The sequence below is a fragment of the Poeciliopsis prolifica genome, unplaced genomic scaffold, assembly GCF_027474105.1.
Source record: "Poeciliopsis prolifica strain line A6 unplaced genomic scaffold, Auburn_PproV2 SCAFFOLD001, whole genome shotgun sequence".
Classification (NCBI taxonomy): domain Eukaryota; kingdom Metazoa; phylum Chordata; class Actinopteri; order Cyprinodontiformes; family Poeciliidae; genus Poeciliopsis; species Poeciliopsis prolifica.
The window spans coordinates 13,750,961-13,771,151 of record NW_026562376.1 but is presented as its reverse complement, the minus strand read 5'-3'; the positions used below and the strand labels follow the sequence as shown (position 1 = coordinate 13,771,151).

General features: G+C 36.4%; 1 protein-coding gene across 2 annotated transcripts; it reads right to left on the bottom strand.

The window, feature by feature from the left end:
- Positions 1 to 1,842: 1,842 nt before the first annotated feature.
- Positions 1,843 to 9,485, bottom strand: ehf (ets homologous factor). 2 transcript variants are annotated; one of them, XM_055042051.1, is made up of 9 exons: positions 9,314 to 9,485; positions 7,112 to 7,222; positions 6,411 to 6,668; positions 4,944 to 4,988; positions 4,798 to 4,839; positions 4,627 to 4,689; positions 4,476 to 4,520; positions 4,189 to 4,384; positions 1,843 to 2,594 (listed from the first exon to the last, which is right to left on the bottom strand). In XM_055042051.1, the coding sequence occupies exons 2-9, from the start codon at positions 7,185 to 7,187 to the stop codon at positions 2,495 to 2,497; spliced, it is 825 nt and encodes a 274-aa protein (XP_054898026.1). In that variant the 5' UTR covers positions 7,188 to 7,222; positions 9,314 to 9,485; the 3' UTR covers positions 1,843 to 2,494. The 2 variants fall into 2 exon arrangements, with proteins under 2 accessions (XP_054898026.1, XP_054898036.1); XM_055042061.1 differs by having other exon boundaries at positions 4,798 to 4,818.
- Between the last annotated feature and the right edge of the window lie 10,706 nt (positions 9,486 to 20,191).

The window sequence follows — 20,191 nt, the reverse complement described above, 5'->3', positions numbered from 1 at the left end:
TATTCATCGTTCATTGCAGTAGTGTGATCTATTTGACTTATAAATATTACATTACTGAGGGACATTCAGCCACTCTTAAAAATAGGACAAATGAAACAACATGCCATTCTAGTAAGAGAGTTGTGAATTGATCTTCATGAATCACTATTTTGATTTATGATAGCAAACTCCAAAAAAAGTGAGTTTTTGGGACGAAGTCTCAATACGTAATGAGGATTAAATACAACCTACAAGTCAACTGGTTACTCTGGATTCATACCAGAGAAAATATTTTTCTGCCCCAACGTCACAAGATTTAAAGTGTATTGTGACTTTAATTGGGACTATTGTTACTTTAATTAGAAGCATATGGTTTGGTCTGATTATTTTTTTGAACAGCAAACACTCTAGATGAAGCTAGTGCAAAACAAAGGATTGAAATGTGTGTTTGGCGTGTTAGGACTTGTCATGCTGCTGGCGTGGAGGTTATTGGAGTCTGACAGGATGGATCAAGAATATTTTGAAATCATAGGATATTTTGGCAATTATCTGGTGGACTCTGGCAGAGAACTGAAGGTGGGTGATAACAGACTTTCTGAAGTGCATGTAACGAAATCACCAGACTTGCCAAACAGAAATTCTGTATTTTATGACCACTTCTTTAATGAATAGGAAAGGACACAGGACTCTGGTAGTTCCAATGAAGATTGAGGTCTAAGATTCCTCTCTCTCTATGTTTAACCTCGTTCAGGTTCTGAACTATTGGCAAAAGGAGTATACAGATCTATATGTTCTGAATGTGAGGTTCAGAACATAATGCTCAACTGTAAGGAAATATGAAATCATTGTAAGATAATTTCAGATTTTTTTGTACAAACAATGCTGTAAATGTAGAGTCCACCAAATGCATAAAAAATTGAAACATGCTGTATTTTTATATGACAATGTGGAATCTGAACAATAGAGATGTGATGCATGAGGATTTTTTGAACCGCTGATTTTTTTAATGTATATTAACAATGTAGCAATCAGCAGCATCTGATTCCAATTCAATCATGAGTATGCACAGGCTCCATCTCACTTTTAAGATACAAGTGATTTTAATTTACAGAGTGGTAAAAATGTACAAAATCACGGCTAATTTCTTAGATCACAAGTACTTTCCCTGGCAGGATAAACTGTTCTGGTTGTCTTTCGGAAATTACATCAGGTTTTGTCAGACAAAAACTGTGTTTTATTTTAATAATGACATTACACGTCCCTTCCACATGCAATGTTGCAAAATGTGTGCCTAGAATAGAGGACAAAAGAGTGAAAATTAAAGAGCTTGATGCAGCAGTGTGCAAGAACAACTTTGATGCCATCAGTTAAGATAATGACACAATGAAGTGTCAGTGAATGTCACACTATGTAAAGAGGGGTCACCAAATGCCAGATAAGTCAGGGAGAAGATTAGACGTGAATTTGCTTGTGATCACAGGCCAAAGAAAGAGGCCTTTTATTGACACTGCTTTTATCTGGAAGCCAATCATGGACCAGTCATTTGTCAGCTGCCTACTGGAACCAGCTTGTTCACACACTGGCAAACAATTAGCTGCATGGCATTTCATAGTGTCATGATTAAACAAAGGGAACCTGCACTATCTATGTCCTCAGGTCTTTTCACAGATTAGCTTGTGACAGGTTCAGCAGTATAAAGATGCTTGAACTGTTGCTATTAACTACAGCCAGCTGACAATATTATTAAAATTTTATCAAAAATTGCTATAATTAGTGTGATGCCTGTGAAACACCATCATTTCTTTGACTGATCCGCTCTATTTTACATTTGACAGTATACAAAACTCCTAAAAATAACTTAGATTAAGTAAAACAATTACAAACTTTATTTGTATCAAACATCTAAAAACAAATACATTTTCTTTACAATTTTAAAAAAAGCAAAGCATGTAAGAAGACAAAGTAAGCTTCAAAACTCCAGTGAATATCAATATTTTATCTTGTATGCGTTTCTTGCACTGTGCCTATGGGATCTTTTTAAATTTAATTTAATTTAATTTTAACTTAAGTGAATAAGCACGTGTGCTTCCCAAAGGACATTTCACAGTATCAGTGTCAAAACACGTAACACAAATTTGTCACACATGCTTAAACAGCTACATCAAACATGTGTTCCTTTGGAACTTACTGTTTCAAAAATGCATTTCGTCAACAACAAAACAAAAACAGACACAAGCTTCATTGTGTTTAGTACTCATTTTTTAGTGCTTTTTCTTAGCTTTTCATCTGCAAAATATTATGTAAACACAACTTTTGAGGTCTCACTGGCGCAGCCCAAAAAGGATCTCAGTGCAGTGTCAATACAAAGGGAAACATAAAAAGAAATAGAAAATAAAAATAGAAAACACTTGTAAACAAATTAAACACACCTATATTTTAAAAAGTCAACTGAAAACCACGTTCAAATGTTGCAATCATGCACATAAGGCATGAAAAAAATAAATTAATGAAATTATCACTTGTCTGTCTCCCTCCATCCTCTTGCATTCCTTCCAAACTTGTAAACCAGTCTGCGCCCATCCACTCGCTCTAAAATGTCTCTCTTGTAATAGTATCTGTAATGGGGACAGGAACGAAAATTTTAGAAGATTTTATGAGGTAATTCAAAATACAGATTTATTATGACTAAAGTGTTATCCTTAATTTTGCAAAAAATAAAATAGCATATAAAAAATTAACCATATTTTTCTATATATTAAAGGTGTGTGTAAGAAATTCCAACAAACCAATGTAAGGAGTTTATGGCAGGACACATAAAATTGATTCATCTCATAGAGTTTAAAACAATTCTATCAAATACCGTGGAAGTTCTGTGAATTTCTAAAATTAAAAAAAGTAATCTAAGCACTATCTCTTTAAATACTTGGGTGTTTAACAAATAGAAATGCATTTGATAACTTACTTATTTTATCTCACCTAAAATAGGAAAACAAATGACTTAATATCAAGACAGGGACATAAAACGAATGCTAGTCTCCTTATGCACTGTATCCAAAAGTCTGATATGAACTGCATGCCTCCAGGTTGCACAACCAGGATTTTATCTAAAAGTGTTACGATGTGGCTGGTATGTTATTTGACACCATTTTTTGTTTGCTTTTGCAACACGTCAGCACCTGAACACAATTATTGTTCACTTTGTTGCTTTCTGTCTGACTTGTTTTCCCCTTAAATGTGTGTAAGATTTTTCCAATGAACAAGAAACAATTTTCCACATTTTTAATAGGTTTGTTCTTTGTTCTTGTTATTTCACTTCCTTGTACCTCATTAGCATTTTTTTTTTCTTTTTGGAACAGTATTTTCTATTGCTGAAAACTTTAAGATTAGTTTACACATACTTAATACAGTTCAAGGTGTAAAACTTTAATGTTAAGCTATTCATATTTAATCTTACTTTGCTTACTTATAGCTCCATAAAATTTAACACAGTGACTCCCATTTTGTAAATACTTTACAAAACAGAAGTATAATAAAGCAACTTTCCATAAAAAATATACAGACTTTAAATTTTTTGCAATGAATTTAGATAAAATATTTTGACTACTTTTCTTTTGTCATTATTCTTTGTTAGAGTGACAACACCAGTTTTGAAAGCTGCAAACTGCAAATCATTTAACACCAACAGAATACATAAAAACCACCTTTGTCCTCACAGTGACACTGCCCTCCTGATGTCCTGTTGATACATGTCATTTGTACAACATTGTTAGTGTTGCTATGACTCAACCAGCCAATATTTCCTTGGTGAAATTCTCTTTTTTTCTTTCTGTTAATAACATATAGTAGGAATAAATATGAATTAATCTGACAGTGAGCAACAGAAACTCATTAAAACTGGTTTTGAAGTGTTATGCTTTTGGTTGGAATGCCCAAGAAAGCAGCGATAAGAATTTGGGTAGATTTCCTTTATTTTAAATTTGGAAAAGGAACAACAGAGTGTTGAATTTTTTGCTCATGACGATTTAGACAAGTTGAGACAAAACTAATACTGAATAGTTATAAAACTGGTGGAGAAACCAATACAAAAAGTGTAATTTATTGATTGCTAAAAAAAAATGGTATGGAGTGCAATCAATTGCCACAGTGTGTTTATGGCATGCAAACATGAGGTTTTGTGTAGCTACATTTGTAAAACTTGTGTGGCTGTACCTCATTGCACGACTTAGTTTCTCATAGGTCATGCTACTGTTATTCTTCTTCTTTCCCCATAGCTGAGCCACAGCCTCAGACTTCAGGAAACGGAATACCCCCTCTGTTCGATCTTCCCACTTGATCAGCCCGGGGTTTCTCTCTGGATTCAGAAGAATGTCTCTGATGAACTCCCACAAGTGGGTTCCTCTCGGGTCTTTTGAAAAAAAAAAAACAAAAGGCGGTAAAACAACTGACATTTTGTGGAACTAAGACAACTTCTTGTAAGCTGTGTTTCTACTACTTACTGTGTTTTTTGACCTGATGACTTTGACTAAAAGACCGTTTAATGTCTGAAAGAATAAATGTAATCTTGGTGAGCAGGCATTATTCATAAATCAGGCAATCAGCCACTGTGTTGCATAAATGTGTTTTTTTGTTTGTTTGTTTGTTTCTTACCAGGACTTGAAGGGGTGGGAGAGACTTTGGGAGCATGTGAGTGAACCAAAGGGTCATAGACTTCTGATTAAAACACAAAAACAAACCCATAAAATCATCGGTCAGGCAGCTGTTTAAATAAAATATGTTTTAGGAAAGCAATCCAATTCCAGAAAGATATATTTGCTTTACCTCCGGGTGGATAGCTGACATCTGGAAATGGACATAAGTCAGCTGTAAAATGGGGAAATGTGAGTGGAAGGAACATTTATTGGGAATCAACTAAATAGCCTTGAGCAAATCTTCCCAAACACCATTAATGCTGTATTTCAACGTACTTTCATGTTTGATCTCCAGCTGCCCGATATCCACATGGTACTGGCCTGTGCATCAATAAAGAGGGAACAAAAAAAAAATATTTTAGCACAAACATTATTTGCTATGCAATATTTTGAAGACAGAACATTTGGATGGTTAGGCATTCAACAATATATTTTAATGCAGCTTTTTTTTCCCCCACTAAACAATCCAAATTGACCATAAGACACAGGTGGAATGAACTCCCAAGATAGGCAGGGTATCATTAATTATGTTCAGTGTGTGTGGTTTAATAACAGCACAAGAACTACAAGAGTCAAGCTCATCAGCTGGCATGAGCACAATCCGATCGTTTGACGGATTTTGACATAACTGTGAAGCATCTGTGTTGCAAGGTGCAAGCTGAAGCAAATTGTATTCATTATGGTTTTCAGAAATTTAGCCTGTGCAAAATCTTTCAATATTCCTGTTTGAATTTTTCTGTCTGATTTTTGGATTAGTTTGACTAATTAAAAAATAAAAGGTCTGTTTGCAAGCTTTAAACAAGTCTCTCCTGAATGAATGAACTGAAACTATCAAAAAGTACCCCATGCAGTGTGCAAGATAGCCTGAGATTACATCAGGTACATCATAAAATCTGGTACATTGCTCTGAGGCATTATCAGACAATGCTTTACAAGGCAAAGTAGGTGAACTATATCTAGATTTTAATAGCTTGGCATGAACATTTCTGTTCTGATTGGTGGTTTTCTGTCTGACAAAATACTTTGGACACTGATGTAGTTTTTGTAGTGAGCTCTGGATTCCCATTTGTGCTTTGAACTTTAGACATCTATTCTTGGCCTCCATGTTCTTTTTTTGTCGGTGTCCATGAATGGGAACCACGTGGATGTTTATGTGTAAGGTAAATTAGTTACATATTCCAGTCAGGAAGAACAATAAAAGCACTGAAGTTTCACTTTACCATGCCTTGCAGACAGGAGGTTATACCTGTTATACCAGGTTTTCTAGCACTGTTTTTGCCTGAGGGACTCTTAACTTCAGATGCTAGATAAAAGATTATGTGTTTTTCTCATTCGTTACACATGAAAATGAAATGTCTCAGTTGTCTTGTAAGCTGAAACGTGCACCTGAAAGACGTTGAAGGTTAGAAGGTGATTCCTTGAGGCTCCAAACATCATGTTTCTTCGCAAACTCTAATTAAAATCAATAGATGAGTCATTTTCTGCTCCTGTTTACCTTCACGCCCCCTGTGATTTGTTAGACGAGCCACTCCAGAAAGAGAAAACAACAAATCTATCATCTCCCCTCGCTTTAAGTACTCCAGCACCATGCAGTGCAACCCCTGACTGACTTTTTGATCCCTTCTCAGCTTCGCTCCATCTACACTTTGTCCCACACACAACACTGATTACACAGCCTTTCTTTTACTGGTAGTAATTGTCTTTTTTCTGGCCCCCTTGAACTCTTCTCTTGCTCATACCTACCACCCGATTTTAGCTCTGTGATGCTGTTGTAAAGAATGTGTCCCACACTGCCAGCAGCACGGATGAAGTCATGGTAGTTCAGGCTGCAAAGCTGATGGCCTTCCATGTCAAAGTTTTGGAAGGGAATGCTGGCGGCATCAATCTGGTGGATATCCATGACCTGCTGCAGCCACTCCCACACCTGGTACTTGCTCCAGAACTGAGGCTGGGAGTCGTGGGACCACAGGCGACTTGTGTAACTGGACATCACCAGGGGACCTGCATACACATGTCAATAGTTAGAAAACAAAACAAAAAAAAAATGTGTTTGCTGTTGTAGACAACCGTTAATTAGGAAAACATATTCAAATGTTTTGCCAATAATGAGTCTGAAACACAATTCACTTGATTCATTTCTCTGGCAGCAATTCTGGATTCAGACCCGTTTTCTGTGAGCTTCAGGCCCACCAGGTGTGCAAGTCATCATGTCTGAATGAGTTTCACTCCATATTCAAGCGTCAGAGAGATAGTTCGCCCAACAGAACACAATTAAAACTTCAAACAGAATGTTTTACCAGATTTTCTTCAGACATTTTAGGTTTTTATCTGGACAATTTCATCAAGTAATTAATGTCAGGCAAGACTGCCTATGTGATACAGTATTCTGGAAAGAATACTGTCAATTTCATCCTGACTCTGACAGTGTAGGTTACAGTCCTTACCGTCGTAATAAGAGTTAGCAGGTCCCCAGGTGGTGGTCAGAGGGCTTTCCAGGGAGACGGATGGAGTTATGCTCATGTTGCAGATTTTAAGCTCTGACCATGGCTCAGGAGCTAAAGCATGAGAGGAGATGTGTTACTCTATTAATAAGCAAAACATCTTTGCTTGTAGCTAGACAATTGTGTTTTTATGGGTTCTGCCAGGCAGCAAAGAAAAGCAGTATTACTGGACTGGATGTGATGCAGGGACACTGGTAGATTTTCTCTAGCAGAGGAAGAAAACAGAATAAACCAGACTGATCTCACAGCAAATCTAGCAGCAAATCTAATACCCAGTTTATCAGATGCTGCATATTTATTTTGAGCCCATGGAATTGTGTGAATGCATCTGCTTTTATCCATCAATTTTGTGTGTGAATGTCAGCGTGGGATTGTATGCAAGTGTGGAGAGATGGAAAGGCAGAGACTGTATGTAGTCAAATTGAGGTACCACCAATCCTAACTGAAGCTTCTTCTCACTCAATGTTGTAGTCGTGGACAAAAACGGCACCATACAAAATTTACTTTACAGTATATTTTGAAACTAGCTCATCATTCCTTTTATGATAGCAATAACTGGGATAACTTAATCATCCTGCCATAAACTTTAGGTGAAAACTGTATAATCAAGTTGATACATTACATATAAAAGAGTGTTTTCTAGAGCACTAAAAATGAGAGGCACAAAGCCTTCTGTGTCTGCACCATTAATGCGCTAAATAAGCAAATTTGGCAGTTGGGTTTTACTTCTTGAAGGAAGTTCATTTGTTTATGTACAGAGCAAAAACTGTTTAATTTATCTGTCTGTGTTTGAAGTGCATCAATTTTTGCTCTTCTCATGTTCAGTCAAAAAACTAATTAATGGATGCACTTTTTTCCATGTGACTTGATGTCATCAATTGACCAAAAAATAATTTCTAACAGTAACAAGTATTTTTCAAGATATTTTTTTTTAAAATAATTTGAACACTACTTATTACAAATATAAAACATAGATAAAGGAATGTTTCAGACCTAACTCTGCATGTATTTGCATGTAATGCAAATATACATGTATCAGAATTTCACCAGCTCCACTGTTTTGGTGGCAGAAGTTCTTCATGTGCACAATAGCCTACTTGTAGTTTTCGTAGTTCACTGTTAATATTGGATTGTAACCGTGAGTTGCTGTTACAAGTCTAACAGGTGCTGCATTCTTGAGAAATGAGGCAGGCAGTTACTCATTACTCATTAATATTGGCACTGATAAAGTAAACCGGTGCATCACAATCTGCTGTCTGTGTTTGTAGTTCTGTTTCCACAAGATATTTTCCAGTTCTAGTAATTAACTAAATGTGTAAAGACTTTAAATGATGAAATGGTCACCTACTGTCTAATGTCACAGTAATTACTGACCTATTTTAAGTGACTCCACCATAAATCTAACTCTTCACCTTTTCCCTGAATAATCTGGGTTACAGTTTTATTGTAGGCATTAAATAACATGACACTAAGTCTCATTATATACCACGATCGCAACAGTAATGGAGGAGCATGTCACCACATATATAACTAAATAACTAAATATCCTTTCATCTAAAAAAAATCTGGTAAATCGCTTGTATTAAAAAAGCCTACTTTGTCGATCTTTAAAACTTGTTTTTCTGTAAGACTAGTGCCGCATGCCATCAAACCAAGCAGGATGAACTCTTCAGCTGTCAGTGTGCCAAGTCATCAGACATGTTAACCCTTAGTGTGAGTAACTGGAATGTACATATCTTATCAAGGTGGCAGAGTGGTCTACGTCAATAGGCCAGTCAGAAAGCTACTTTTATTGTATACGGTAAGTCATGTCATAACAGAAGATCACTCATTTTCCAGAATCATTAGGGAGAAGTCATTTAGCTTCTGCAAAAGAAAATCCAAAGATAGTCTGCTTTCATTTTCACAGTAATCTCATGGAGGCAGAAAAGCTTTCAAAGTTTGCAGGTTTTCTGGTTTAATTGCTTTCATATAAGCAATTTCTACCGTCGATCATGTATTGAAGAATCTGCACTGTATTCAGCCTTCATTTCTTGTAAGTGTGATAAAGTTACACATGGGTTTTTTACCGTAATCAAGAGTTTGCTGAGAAGGAAACAGAAAAACCTTGCAGTTTTTTTGAGAAAAGAAAAATTTGCCACTTACCAGAACAGAACAATGTGACCCCACTAGACCAAGCTGATAAAAGTCCTGCGTTGATCCTCCAGTGATCCAGTCAGACAGATCAATCCAGCTTCAGATGATTCTGGTACAGTGGCTTGCTTATGCTCAGAACCAGGTGAAGTTAGTCGTCCTGCTTTTCAATGCTATGAATCAACAGATGTATACAGGCTCTACAGGTGCTACCCCACCACAATGGGATTTTTTATCCACTTAACTTCCTTATCCCGTTTGATTGGCTCCCTACAGGTTTACACAAGGTAGCTATTTGCATAATACACACCCACGGACACGCACACACACATGCACACAGACACGCACACCTGAGATAACTTTTGCAGTCCTCAGTGGCACGGTTCTTCTCACATTTAACACATGCCTACTCAAGCAAATAAATTTACACTTACAAGGAGACACGTAAATAACAAACACACACACACAAACATCCAGGGTCCAAGAGCACGGCAAAGCTTCAAAGAGAAAATATTAAGATGTTTAAAAAGAATGCTTACATGGTTGCTGAGTGGAGTTAAACATTACAGGGAAGAAATTCTCCTGTGTTAATATGTAGCACAATATTTGGTTTTCTTACAGCATGATGAACGTTGAGCTAACAGGTTAAATAGGAGGACCTAAGAGACTTAATTTTTAGCTAATTTATTTATTTTTTTGAAATAGGATAGTACTGCACCACAGAAACATATTAAAAGAACATTCAGTAAAGCATTAGCTTTATTGAATTTCCACATTTGCACAGCTCAGAATTTCCACTGGAATAGAAAAGTTGAAAATACAGTTCATGAGAAGGGCAGGTGTGGGCTGTGATCATCACTTTTGTAAGTTGTTTTAAACTTGCCTCAGAGATACAGATGGACCCATACTAATTCTAGTTGCTTTACATTTTGATGGGATCTTAGAATGACTTTGGCTCGAATGCAATAATTTACAATTAAATAAACTCCACAAAGAAAAAATAAAATAAAAATAAATACAATACACAGAGCAAATGATAAAAAGTCTCTTCACAAGTGTGAATGACGAATGTATGTAAATTTCTGAGTGCCACTGTATAAGCATGTTGAGTGCTGAGACAGTATAAGATGCACAATGCATTGATGACTGACACTGTTTACTCACAGCAAGAAAAGTTCAGGGCACAAATTAATCAAATAAAATCCCAGTTGACTCTTTTTTGTGCAGAGTTTGTTCTCGTCCCTGCAGTGTGTGTGTGTACTCCGGTTTCCTCCCACACTCAAAAACTTGCATGCAAGGCTAACTGTTCAATTTGAAATCTGAGTATATGAATAGCTGGTTGTTCTCTGTGGAGGCTGGAGTGATTGGTCTACTGGGCTACACCTTTTTCCACTTTTCTTGCACAAATATGAGTGAAGGATGAGTTCTATGATGCCAAGATACACCTGTGATTTTCTGTTTGCTTTGTTGTTTTCTCCATGTCAATTCTAGCAGGTTTGAATCTCTTATTTCAAAGAAACTTTTTCCATTAAATATTGTCTCTGTAGAAACAAGTTTGGAGAGAAAAATAACTTTACTGAAGGTTCCTTTTCTTCACATTCACTGTTACTACTGGCAATGATTAGATAGAGTTCAAGCCTTCTATTTTTGTTTGCCACCAATTAGGGTTGGTGGAAATTGTAACATCGCTCATCTGACACCTCGATGTAAACTGTTAACATGTAACATTACAGAGCCTGTTGGGACCAGAAGCAGTGCGAGGATCATGCTGATAATTGAGATAACTTTGAACAGAGTTGTATTAGACAATAGTAAAAGTCAGTAAAAAAAACACCCAGAATGACAGGTTATTTGCATAGCTTTTTGTGCAAAGTCAAGAATATAAAAAAAATTTGATGCAGAACAAATAAATCATATTTATTTATTATGCATTAATATTGATTTATGTAGTTAAGCATTAATATTTAACAATTCAATAAAATAGAATAAAACAAGCTTTGCACCATTAAACTGCATATTTCATTATCCCAACTGGCTTAGATCAATAGCTTTTGCTCATTCCATAGGCTCTATGATCCATGTTTGGGTGTCTGTGCTCTGCAAGTTCAAGCTGCACTCGCCTTGGAAGTTCTTCCTCTCCAGTGCGTGTACCTCGGACTCTTTCCCGCAGATCATCCTCAGAGGTAATGAGGGATAGCATGATTATCTGTAAAACTTTCACTCCTCTCCCCATGAGCACCAGATCACCGCAGTCCTAATTGTGATATTCGGAACTACTGATCCCTTACAACTTAAAAGAAATTCCCCCCTATATGGGTTTTAGATAGGTGGCATCAGTCCTTTTTGCTGCTCCTTATTTGCGATAGGTTATTTTTGTTTTCCAGTAGCTGTGCATCCAGGGGTCTGTGAAGAATGAAACACCTACAGAGAAAAAAGGGAACCCAAGTGGTTTAGAGTGCAGTCTGAATGCTTAACCAGGTTTTAGTGCATGAAGATTAATGTGGCAATAATCAGCAAATGGAGATCACCCACTTCTCATTACATTCAGTAGTTGGTCTGTCTAAATTTTAATACTTCTCTCTTCATCGAACTATTTATTTGCTGCTTGACCGGGACAGCCTGCTACTTAGAGTTTCACTTTGGGATTCATGGTTCTGCTTTTCTCTTTGTTTCTTTCAGGGTGGTTGTGGGCCGACGTGTACAAGTCCATCGGAGAACAGCAGCATGAAAAAAAAGAGAGAGACACAGCGGGAGAGATCAAAGTCTGTCATATAGGCTTCACTCCGGGTGAGTCAGCCAGCCAACACTGTGAGGAAGCAGCGAAGGCATCCTCCCAGATACAAGAAAATGTCATCCAAAAGCAGTCTTTATAGGCAGTGCCATCTATTTCAGGGAGGGTTAAGTCACTCTCCAATAATAGTTCCCGTCTGATCCATTTATATAAAGGTTCATGACTTGCTTAGTAGAACTGTGACACATTAATGCTTTTTGTAAGGATGCGGTCAAAAGTTTCTCCATGACAAGAGCGGCTGTCAACACTGTCAGTCAGAGCAAGCAGACATGACAGGAGGAGGGTACAGTTGTCTGCTCCAATGAACAGTAACTTATTAGCAAGAGTATGTCTATTACTGTCCCAGTTGCCTCCTCTCTTTCATTAACCGCTTATCACACTCGTTAGTGTCATCTTTAATACTTCACATTTTGATTAGCATATGATCCATGGGGAAGGAAGAAAAAAAAATCATTTTATTAGTGTCAATTATGGCTACAAATGACAATTTTACTGCCTAAATTGTGATTTTACGTTTCCCCCTTGTCAAAGAACAGTGGGTGTGTAATTACAGTGATGAGAAGAGCAACAGAAGAAATGAATTATTCACAATCCTATTTTCTTTCTTGTTCTCTTTTACTCTGCCATGTCTTTTCACTCAGCACCGGTCTTGCTGCATCGCTGATTACATGGGAAAACATGGGTTCTGTGTGTCTCACAAATGCACGCGTTTGGTGTGCAAGACAAAAACAATCCTGTTCTTACCTGCACTGTGTCCAGGAGCATGACTGCACTCAAGGTGATTGAGGTGTAGCTTTCCTGCTCCCCCATAGGTGACACTGTTGTCACATGCGCAACTGGCCATCGCTGAAAATGAGGTTCTGTGATGAGTGAGCAGCACAGATGTGATATAAGAAAGTGTGGGCGATGAAACACTCTCTCTGACAGTTATTGACTATGCTGCCCATGGATGGTACTACTCATATGGGTTACAGTTACAGATCCTACATACATTATTAGCTTTTATAGGGAGGTGTGATACATGAGAGAGAGGGAGAGATTAGAGATGAGACTGTCAGGGCAGCACAGATTTCAAGGGGTGCATTGCCAATTTGTTGTGACAGAGCTGTGCTGTCATATTGGGCTGCCGCAGCCAGTGGCTGCCCCTCGTGTTTCAATTATCACCTCTCTGAGGTGGACCATCAGCTGAGGCTCTTCCAAGGCAACAATGAGTGCTTTTCTCAGAGTCCTAAATATCTCTCATAAAACACATCAGAGAAGCATTTGCTTTTACACAAACCACGAAGCCCTAAAAAGTAACTCTGTCCGAACTACAAGGTGACAGAATACAAGGATTTCATGTGATAACTGAAAAATAGAGTTCCACACCCCAGATAGATAAGTCGACTATTTGCTATGCACTCTGTAAATCCAAGTTACATAGGAACAAGTAGAATGCCATTGTTGAAAGAAAGCCGGAAATTGTAGTTCATCACAATTTGTGCAGGAGACACAGCAGACAAGTGAAAGAAGGTGATCTGTTCACAGGTGATAAAAGAGCTGTTTTTCCCCATGCATGCAAATGAAATGTATGGTGGAAAACTAACTATTTAATCAGCATAAATATGCCACCCCCTCAGCAAAACTTAGTGAAGGCAGCACTATGCTGCGGGAGGTGATTTTCATTGGCAGGGAAAAGAAAGATAAGATGAGGAAGCACGGGCCAAAAAATAAAAATATAAAAAATAAATAAAAAAATACTTTTTAAAGCTACAAAAGACTTGATACTTGGAAGGTTCACCTTCCAGCAAACTAACAACTTTGAAAATGTAGCAACAGCTGGTCTCGTTTGATCAAAGTAAATTAATATGTTTGAATAAACTTTTTAAAGTCCAGGCATAAATCCAATGAAGAATCTTTGGCAGGCCGGATATTTCTGTCTCTAGATTTTGACAAAATCTAGAAAAAATAATATGTTACCTTTTCCTGTAAAAGCAGACAAAGAAAAGTCTAGAACTTTGGGTTACAGTACACATTTTGAACAATTAGAAAACACAAAACTACTTTGGTCTGTGAAAACACAAACAGTTGTACCATATTTTTTTGAGGGGCTGTTTGTGAACCCAAAAGGAATTTTAAGTGTCTTTTATGAGTAATCAAAGGCAACAGAAGCCTACGCTAACAGGCCAGCATTTCAAAACACAATTTTTTTTTAGAAACAATTGTGTGTTTGTAAAAAATGTCAGCAATTTGACTTCATTGGCTTGTATTACTTCATCCCAGCAGGATATATTTGGTTTGTATGTATTACTTTTACCAAAATAATCTCTACTGAACTGATTGTAACTATTTTAAAAATGTTTTTTTTCCTTCTTTCTTGTAGTACTGAGAAAGCAAATTAACAGCAGCAACAAATAAATAACATGTTAATATCATAAATTGTTTTTCAATAAAGATTAACTCAACAGCAGACTGTGAAACTAGAGGCTCAGAAAACCATTGCAGTTGTTTTTAATGGATTACGTGATTAGGTGTGACACCATGAGTTTTTATTATTTAACGTTTTGACATGTTTATATTTTTTCTGAGACAGAACTTGGGTTTTTATTGTTTGTAAGCCTTAATTAAAGATATTATAAAAAGAAGCAAACATATGATACTGCATTCTTTGTGTAAATAATTTATATGTTTTTCTCACTGAAAGAGTAATACAAATATGGAATTTTTCCCAATATTTAATTTTTAGACATGCTTGTTGGTAGAGAAACATGTGATTTCTACTTTGAATGATAAAAGTAAAATTAAAATTATACATATATTTGTGAAACAATATTTTCTATTTTTAAGAGAAAAAAATATTTTTTAATCTTTTAACAAGGTTAAATATTTGCCATAAGTTTATCTGAATATTAATTATTTGATGGTGGTTCATAATAGACAGTATTTCAACATTTCATTGAAATTAATGAAGCTAACAAATAACCATGATTTTATCATTTAATTCATTACTTCATGACATATCTGGACCTTTATACCAAATATATGGTGAGCATTTTTTAACTCAAAAATGAGTTTGCTGTGATTATTAATCTGGAAAGAAAAGAAACCCATGCTCTTTTCTAATTAAATAATTAAATAAGTATTTAATTATTAAATAAGTATTTCTTTTAGAGCTATGTAAGAGATATGTGGAATAAAACTGTCAGCGATTGAGAGCAACACAAAATCAGTGCAGAAAAAGAGTGACAAGGAAATGATGAAAAGTGTGCTCTGATTAGTTTATTAGAGAGGCATAGGCAAGGCTTAGTTGCTATAGAGACATGGAGAGAGCATCTCATTGCCAAAGGAGAAAAATAAAACCTCTTACACTGTCAAAATTACGGCCACTCTTTCTTCGAGAGATGCTAAAAAATAAAAAAAAAATGCGACACTTGTAAGCAGAACTCTTGAAGTCCTGCTATTTTTAGCTTTAAATTTGTGTTTCTGCATATATATTTTTTAAACAAAGCTACATATCTTCAACATCTCATATTGCTATGTAATCTGAACAGAGCACCCTGTTGCCAGACTGCAAGTTTTTTTGTTTTTTTTTCTTGTAGCAGTGTTGAAAAGAAGGCAAAAAACATAATGCAAAATAATTGTTATGCAGAAAACACCTGATGTTTGACAAGGTTGAATAAAATGTATTAGGTCCAATTCCAAGCACTTGAATCATGGATCCAAAACACCATTCCTGTTTGAGTCTGAATTATTTGTGGGCATACTGGAGATTACTTTTAAAAGTTGCTTCATGCAGGCATTTAAACTTGAAAGAAGTTAAAGATTAAAAAGCTGTTCAGTAGATAGTTCTAAAAACTAAAATGTGAAGATAAAGGTACATCTCAATACATTACAAGACAAAACCAGGCGATTTTCTTGTTATCAGGTCCGTCTGATTTCAGAAGCAGACAAATGTCAAAGAGGAGGCTAATTCCGTTATCAAAATAAAAATAAAAGAAACCATGTTGGTTCGACTGTCCTGTTCTGTTAATTATAGCTCTTGTGTAACTTTTTCTAGACAGAGTAATTGGTTTCTCAGCTGTAATGGAATATCTTCGGTCAGGACATGATGTGCTGCTTTTTAAAATCTTTTAACCTTGTGCATATCGAAAGGCTTGTTCTGTTTATGATTCTTGTTTGTACTGCATTAATCAAGCCTGAGTGTAGCTGGTGACATTAAGACTCAGCTCTCAAAAGATGTGGTTAATCACAGTGTATTCATAATTTAGCACAAGGGAAATTACGTTTTAGAAAGGCACTGTTTTGTTTGAATAGCTCCTTTCAATTCATGAATGAAAGTTGGATTTGCAAGCAGCATTTTTCAATAACTCAGGTTATCTGGTGTGTTTGATGATCTAAAAGATTTCAGTCTGACAAAAAAGCCAAACAATGAAGAAATCTGGGCGGGCAAAAATGCTTATCACTGCACAGTGATCATTGTGAAACCATTTCACTGATCTATTCCCTTAAACAAACCTGAGGGACAGGACAATAATGAGTGGAGGGGTGAATAGACTTTCATTGCAGAACATGAGAATGACATACGATCCAGCCCTCCAGTCTGCTAATCTTACCTTTAAACTATATTTTCTTTTATTCTCTCTGTCTCAATCTTTGTCTCTATTATAACGTTCATAGGCTCTCAGCAGGAATATTTAAACTGTAATTTGAAAGCTTCGTTGTGCAACTTTGACAGTCTAAAAGTGGCACACCAGGCCACCTGCAGAGCCAACAAAGGAGAGGAAAGAGGGTGGATGCATGAAACTCTACAAGTAAGTGACTGAGGGGTGTACCGCAACAATTAGCATTCCCGAGGCTGCATGTGTAACTAATTATGTGTGAGCATTGTGACAGGGTGGTTGTTGAGTGCAGTAATGGGATTCCTACTGCTTTAATGAACATGTCACATAAGCTTCTGACTGAGCTGAAAGAAAAAGACAGTGCTTGAGGACCACAATGTCTCCAGTGGACATTGTGTATGCTGTCTTGTGCAATGTGTCTTTGCATGTCTATGTTCCTATGAGAACATTTACCAATGGGGAACAGAATCTGCCTTCAAACTCATTTTTCTTTGTTAGCATTATTAATATACAACATATTGTCTGGGTGTTGCAGCTTAACACATGTTGCCTTTTCCCATTAGAGCTTTGAAAGTTCACATTTAGAATTAATTACCCATAGAGGAAATGTAGTGTTTTAGATTCATAATGCAAGGCGAAAACAAATTAATCCCCATATGATGATTGATATGGGTGACAATGTGAACAGCTTTTATCAGGCAACTGGGCCATTAGTGAACCTGTGATAAGAATTACCCAAGCAAATGAGAGTAGTTTAGAAGTCATGTGCAAAACTAAATCTTAAGAATCAAGTTTGACGTTAAAGAAGCAGTATTATTTTTTTGAGCTTTACATCATGTTATAATGTAATTCCCTCATCAAAACCTACCTGGAGTGTTGCTTTGAAAGAATCAAAGTGTTGCTTTGATTCTTTCAAAGCAACACTCCAAAGAGGACATAAAAAGAGAAATCTTTTAATGTCCTCTGGTAGTCATTCAGGGTGCAGAAAACAAGTGGTGTAACCAAACACAGTGCTGCTCCCTTGAGCTGCAGTTTAAAAGCTGAACTTCTGCATTACAGATCTACCCTCCCTCTTGACTGTGAAACCTTTGGAGATGATTATGCAGAAAAGGATTCTTCATAAAAATCAAGAAAATTATGGATAACCTTGACCATCCTCTTCATGAGACTGTCTTGGGAAGGCAGAGCTTCTTCAGAGGTTTCTTCAAATTCACTGTAACACAGACTGCTACAAAAGATATTTCCTGCCAACAGCCATCACAATCTACAATAGCTCTTTGGAGAATGAGTGAGTTATAACAACATTTGATAATACCCTAAAAATAATATAATAAAGTATTTTTGAATTTGAATTTGAACCCCCCACTCAGCATCTCCACATAAGGAGAAATTAGCAAATACCTGATAAATTGTGCATCTGCTGATTTATGCAAGCTGCTTCTCAGTGAAACACTGGTAAGTACATAACAATGAACCTTTGAAATGAATAAACCATAACCCTTGCAAATAACCATGTAATACTGAAGGTGAAACAATAATACTTTTTTTGTCTATCCACCCTCAGTACTCACTGATCATACTGTTACTGTGCGTCTTGTTTCTTCCATCTTGCCATTTTTTTCAGTTCATCCTGTGAAAGAAAATTTGTAAAAGTCTAATTAGGTTGCCATGGATTTCAAAATAGTCTCTGAAGAAGGCTTGTTCTAGCCTCTTGGGTTAGAAGACAATCCATCAGTTTTTCAAGAGTAGTACACATGTTGTGACCAAAGATGAACTACTAATATCACATGTGTTTCTGATTAATTCACAAGAAGGCAGTTTCAGTACCAGGTTAGGTGTGGTTACCACTCTAACATAGTCAGATAAGTACACTGTCTGCTGTTGTGGGTCCAGGCAATAAACTACTTAGTAAATTTCAGAAATCAAAATAGCGTAATTAAATAAGGAGCAGAGTTTGGACCCACTGATTTTTTTTTTTTTCTGGTTTCAACAACTTGGATAACATAAATCACCTAGTCATGCTGCAAATAGGACCGCCAACTGATGAGTCTGAAACAGTCTATTCCTTTTGTCAAATGAACTTGTGTTTGTAGCTTGGACGTAAGTAGGAGTCAAAATGTACAAATCATGTCCAACTTATTGGCACACAGCAAGCGTTCTCAGGGATTTTGAGCAACACATCACTTACGGGCATCGAGCTGCACGATGGCTTGCTGAGAGAGGGAGAGAGAGGTAAAGAGCGAGAGATAGATAGAGAGAGAGAGAGAGAGAGAGAGAGAGAGAGAGCCACCAGTAATTCTTCTAAGGACTGCATTGCAAGCTGAGAGTGCTATAGCTTTGCTCAATTCCCCAAAGTCACATTTTTTCCCCTGCTGAAGTGGTGTCTCCGCTGGTGGAAGATCTGCTCATGCGGCTGTTGGTCTTCCAGAATCCTCTGCCCAAATGGGAAAAAGACGTGTTTGCTTTTGATTTACATCTTTCTGTTTCATGTAGACAAATGGCTAGCCCAAGCACATGATGCAATTAGACACCTGGAAATCAAAAAGCATGCAAACAAACACCGTACTAGATGTATTAGGAATCAAACGTAAACAGAACAATGCTCATATAGTTCATTAATCTTTAGAAAGACATGTCATAGCTTTATATCTTTCAAACACTTTTATTGAAAAATGAAGAACAGATCATTTGGACTGTTAACTCCTCATTGAACATTTTAGCTGTTAAACTGTAATGCAGAAGTTCAGCATTTAAGCCTGTCAGTAAAACAAAGTAACTGTTCATTTTCTACTACTATAAAGTGTTATACTCCCGATATAACACTGGAATGGAATGCCGTTTATGGCTTCATTTTAAATGTCCTTAATAAGCAATAACACAATTTTCCAGGATGGTTGGTGATGCATCTGTTCACATGGATAGTATGAAAAATTTCTGAAAGTACAAATACATGTTGATTACAAAAAGACAACACTATTTTTCCTCTCATTGTCTGAGAAGAAATCAGGCAAAAATGTTGTTGCTTCAGGGCATGAAGGATTATCAAAATTATTACTATTTACCAAATACCAGAATAATGAGAGATCTTTTTTATTTATTTCCTTACTTATTTACAATTACTTTACATACACTAAAATCACAATGGCCTTAGTTTATTTGGAGAAGTAAAAATGAGGATGGAAACATGTGAGAACTTTTTAAATTGAGTAAGCTGTAAAATATCCTCAAAAATAAGTTTCTCTTTTTTATTCGGCAAATAAGAAATGCATATTATATTTGTCTGAACTGGATCATCTAACTGATATTAAACAGTAACAATTTTTTGTTATACTCTACTGCCAAAATGCTGTTTTTACTGTGATCTATTTCACCCTCAAAGTGGTGTAAATTACTACCTAAATTGCTGCAAATACACACCTTTATGGACTTGTGTGAAAATGACACAAATGACAAATTTTCTTTTGTTTTAATATTATAACTCATATGACAAGGTAAACATGT

What these genes read in the sequence shown, in the direction of transcription:
- ehf (XM_055042051.1), bottom strand. Translation starts at nt 7,187, where the DNA reads ATGAGCATAACTCCATCCGTCTCCCTGGAAAGCCCTCTGACCACCACC. An exon ending in GCTGGAGATCAAACATGAAA is followed by an intron (nt 4,840 to 4,943) that starts GTACGTTGAAAT and finishes CCCATTTTACAG; the next exon opens with CTGACTTATGTCCATTTCCA. An exon ending in TCCCACCCCTTCAAGTCCTG is followed by an intron (nt 4,521 to 4,626) that starts GTAAGAAACAAA and finishes TTATTCTTTCAG; the next exon opens with ACATTAAACGGTCTTTTAGT.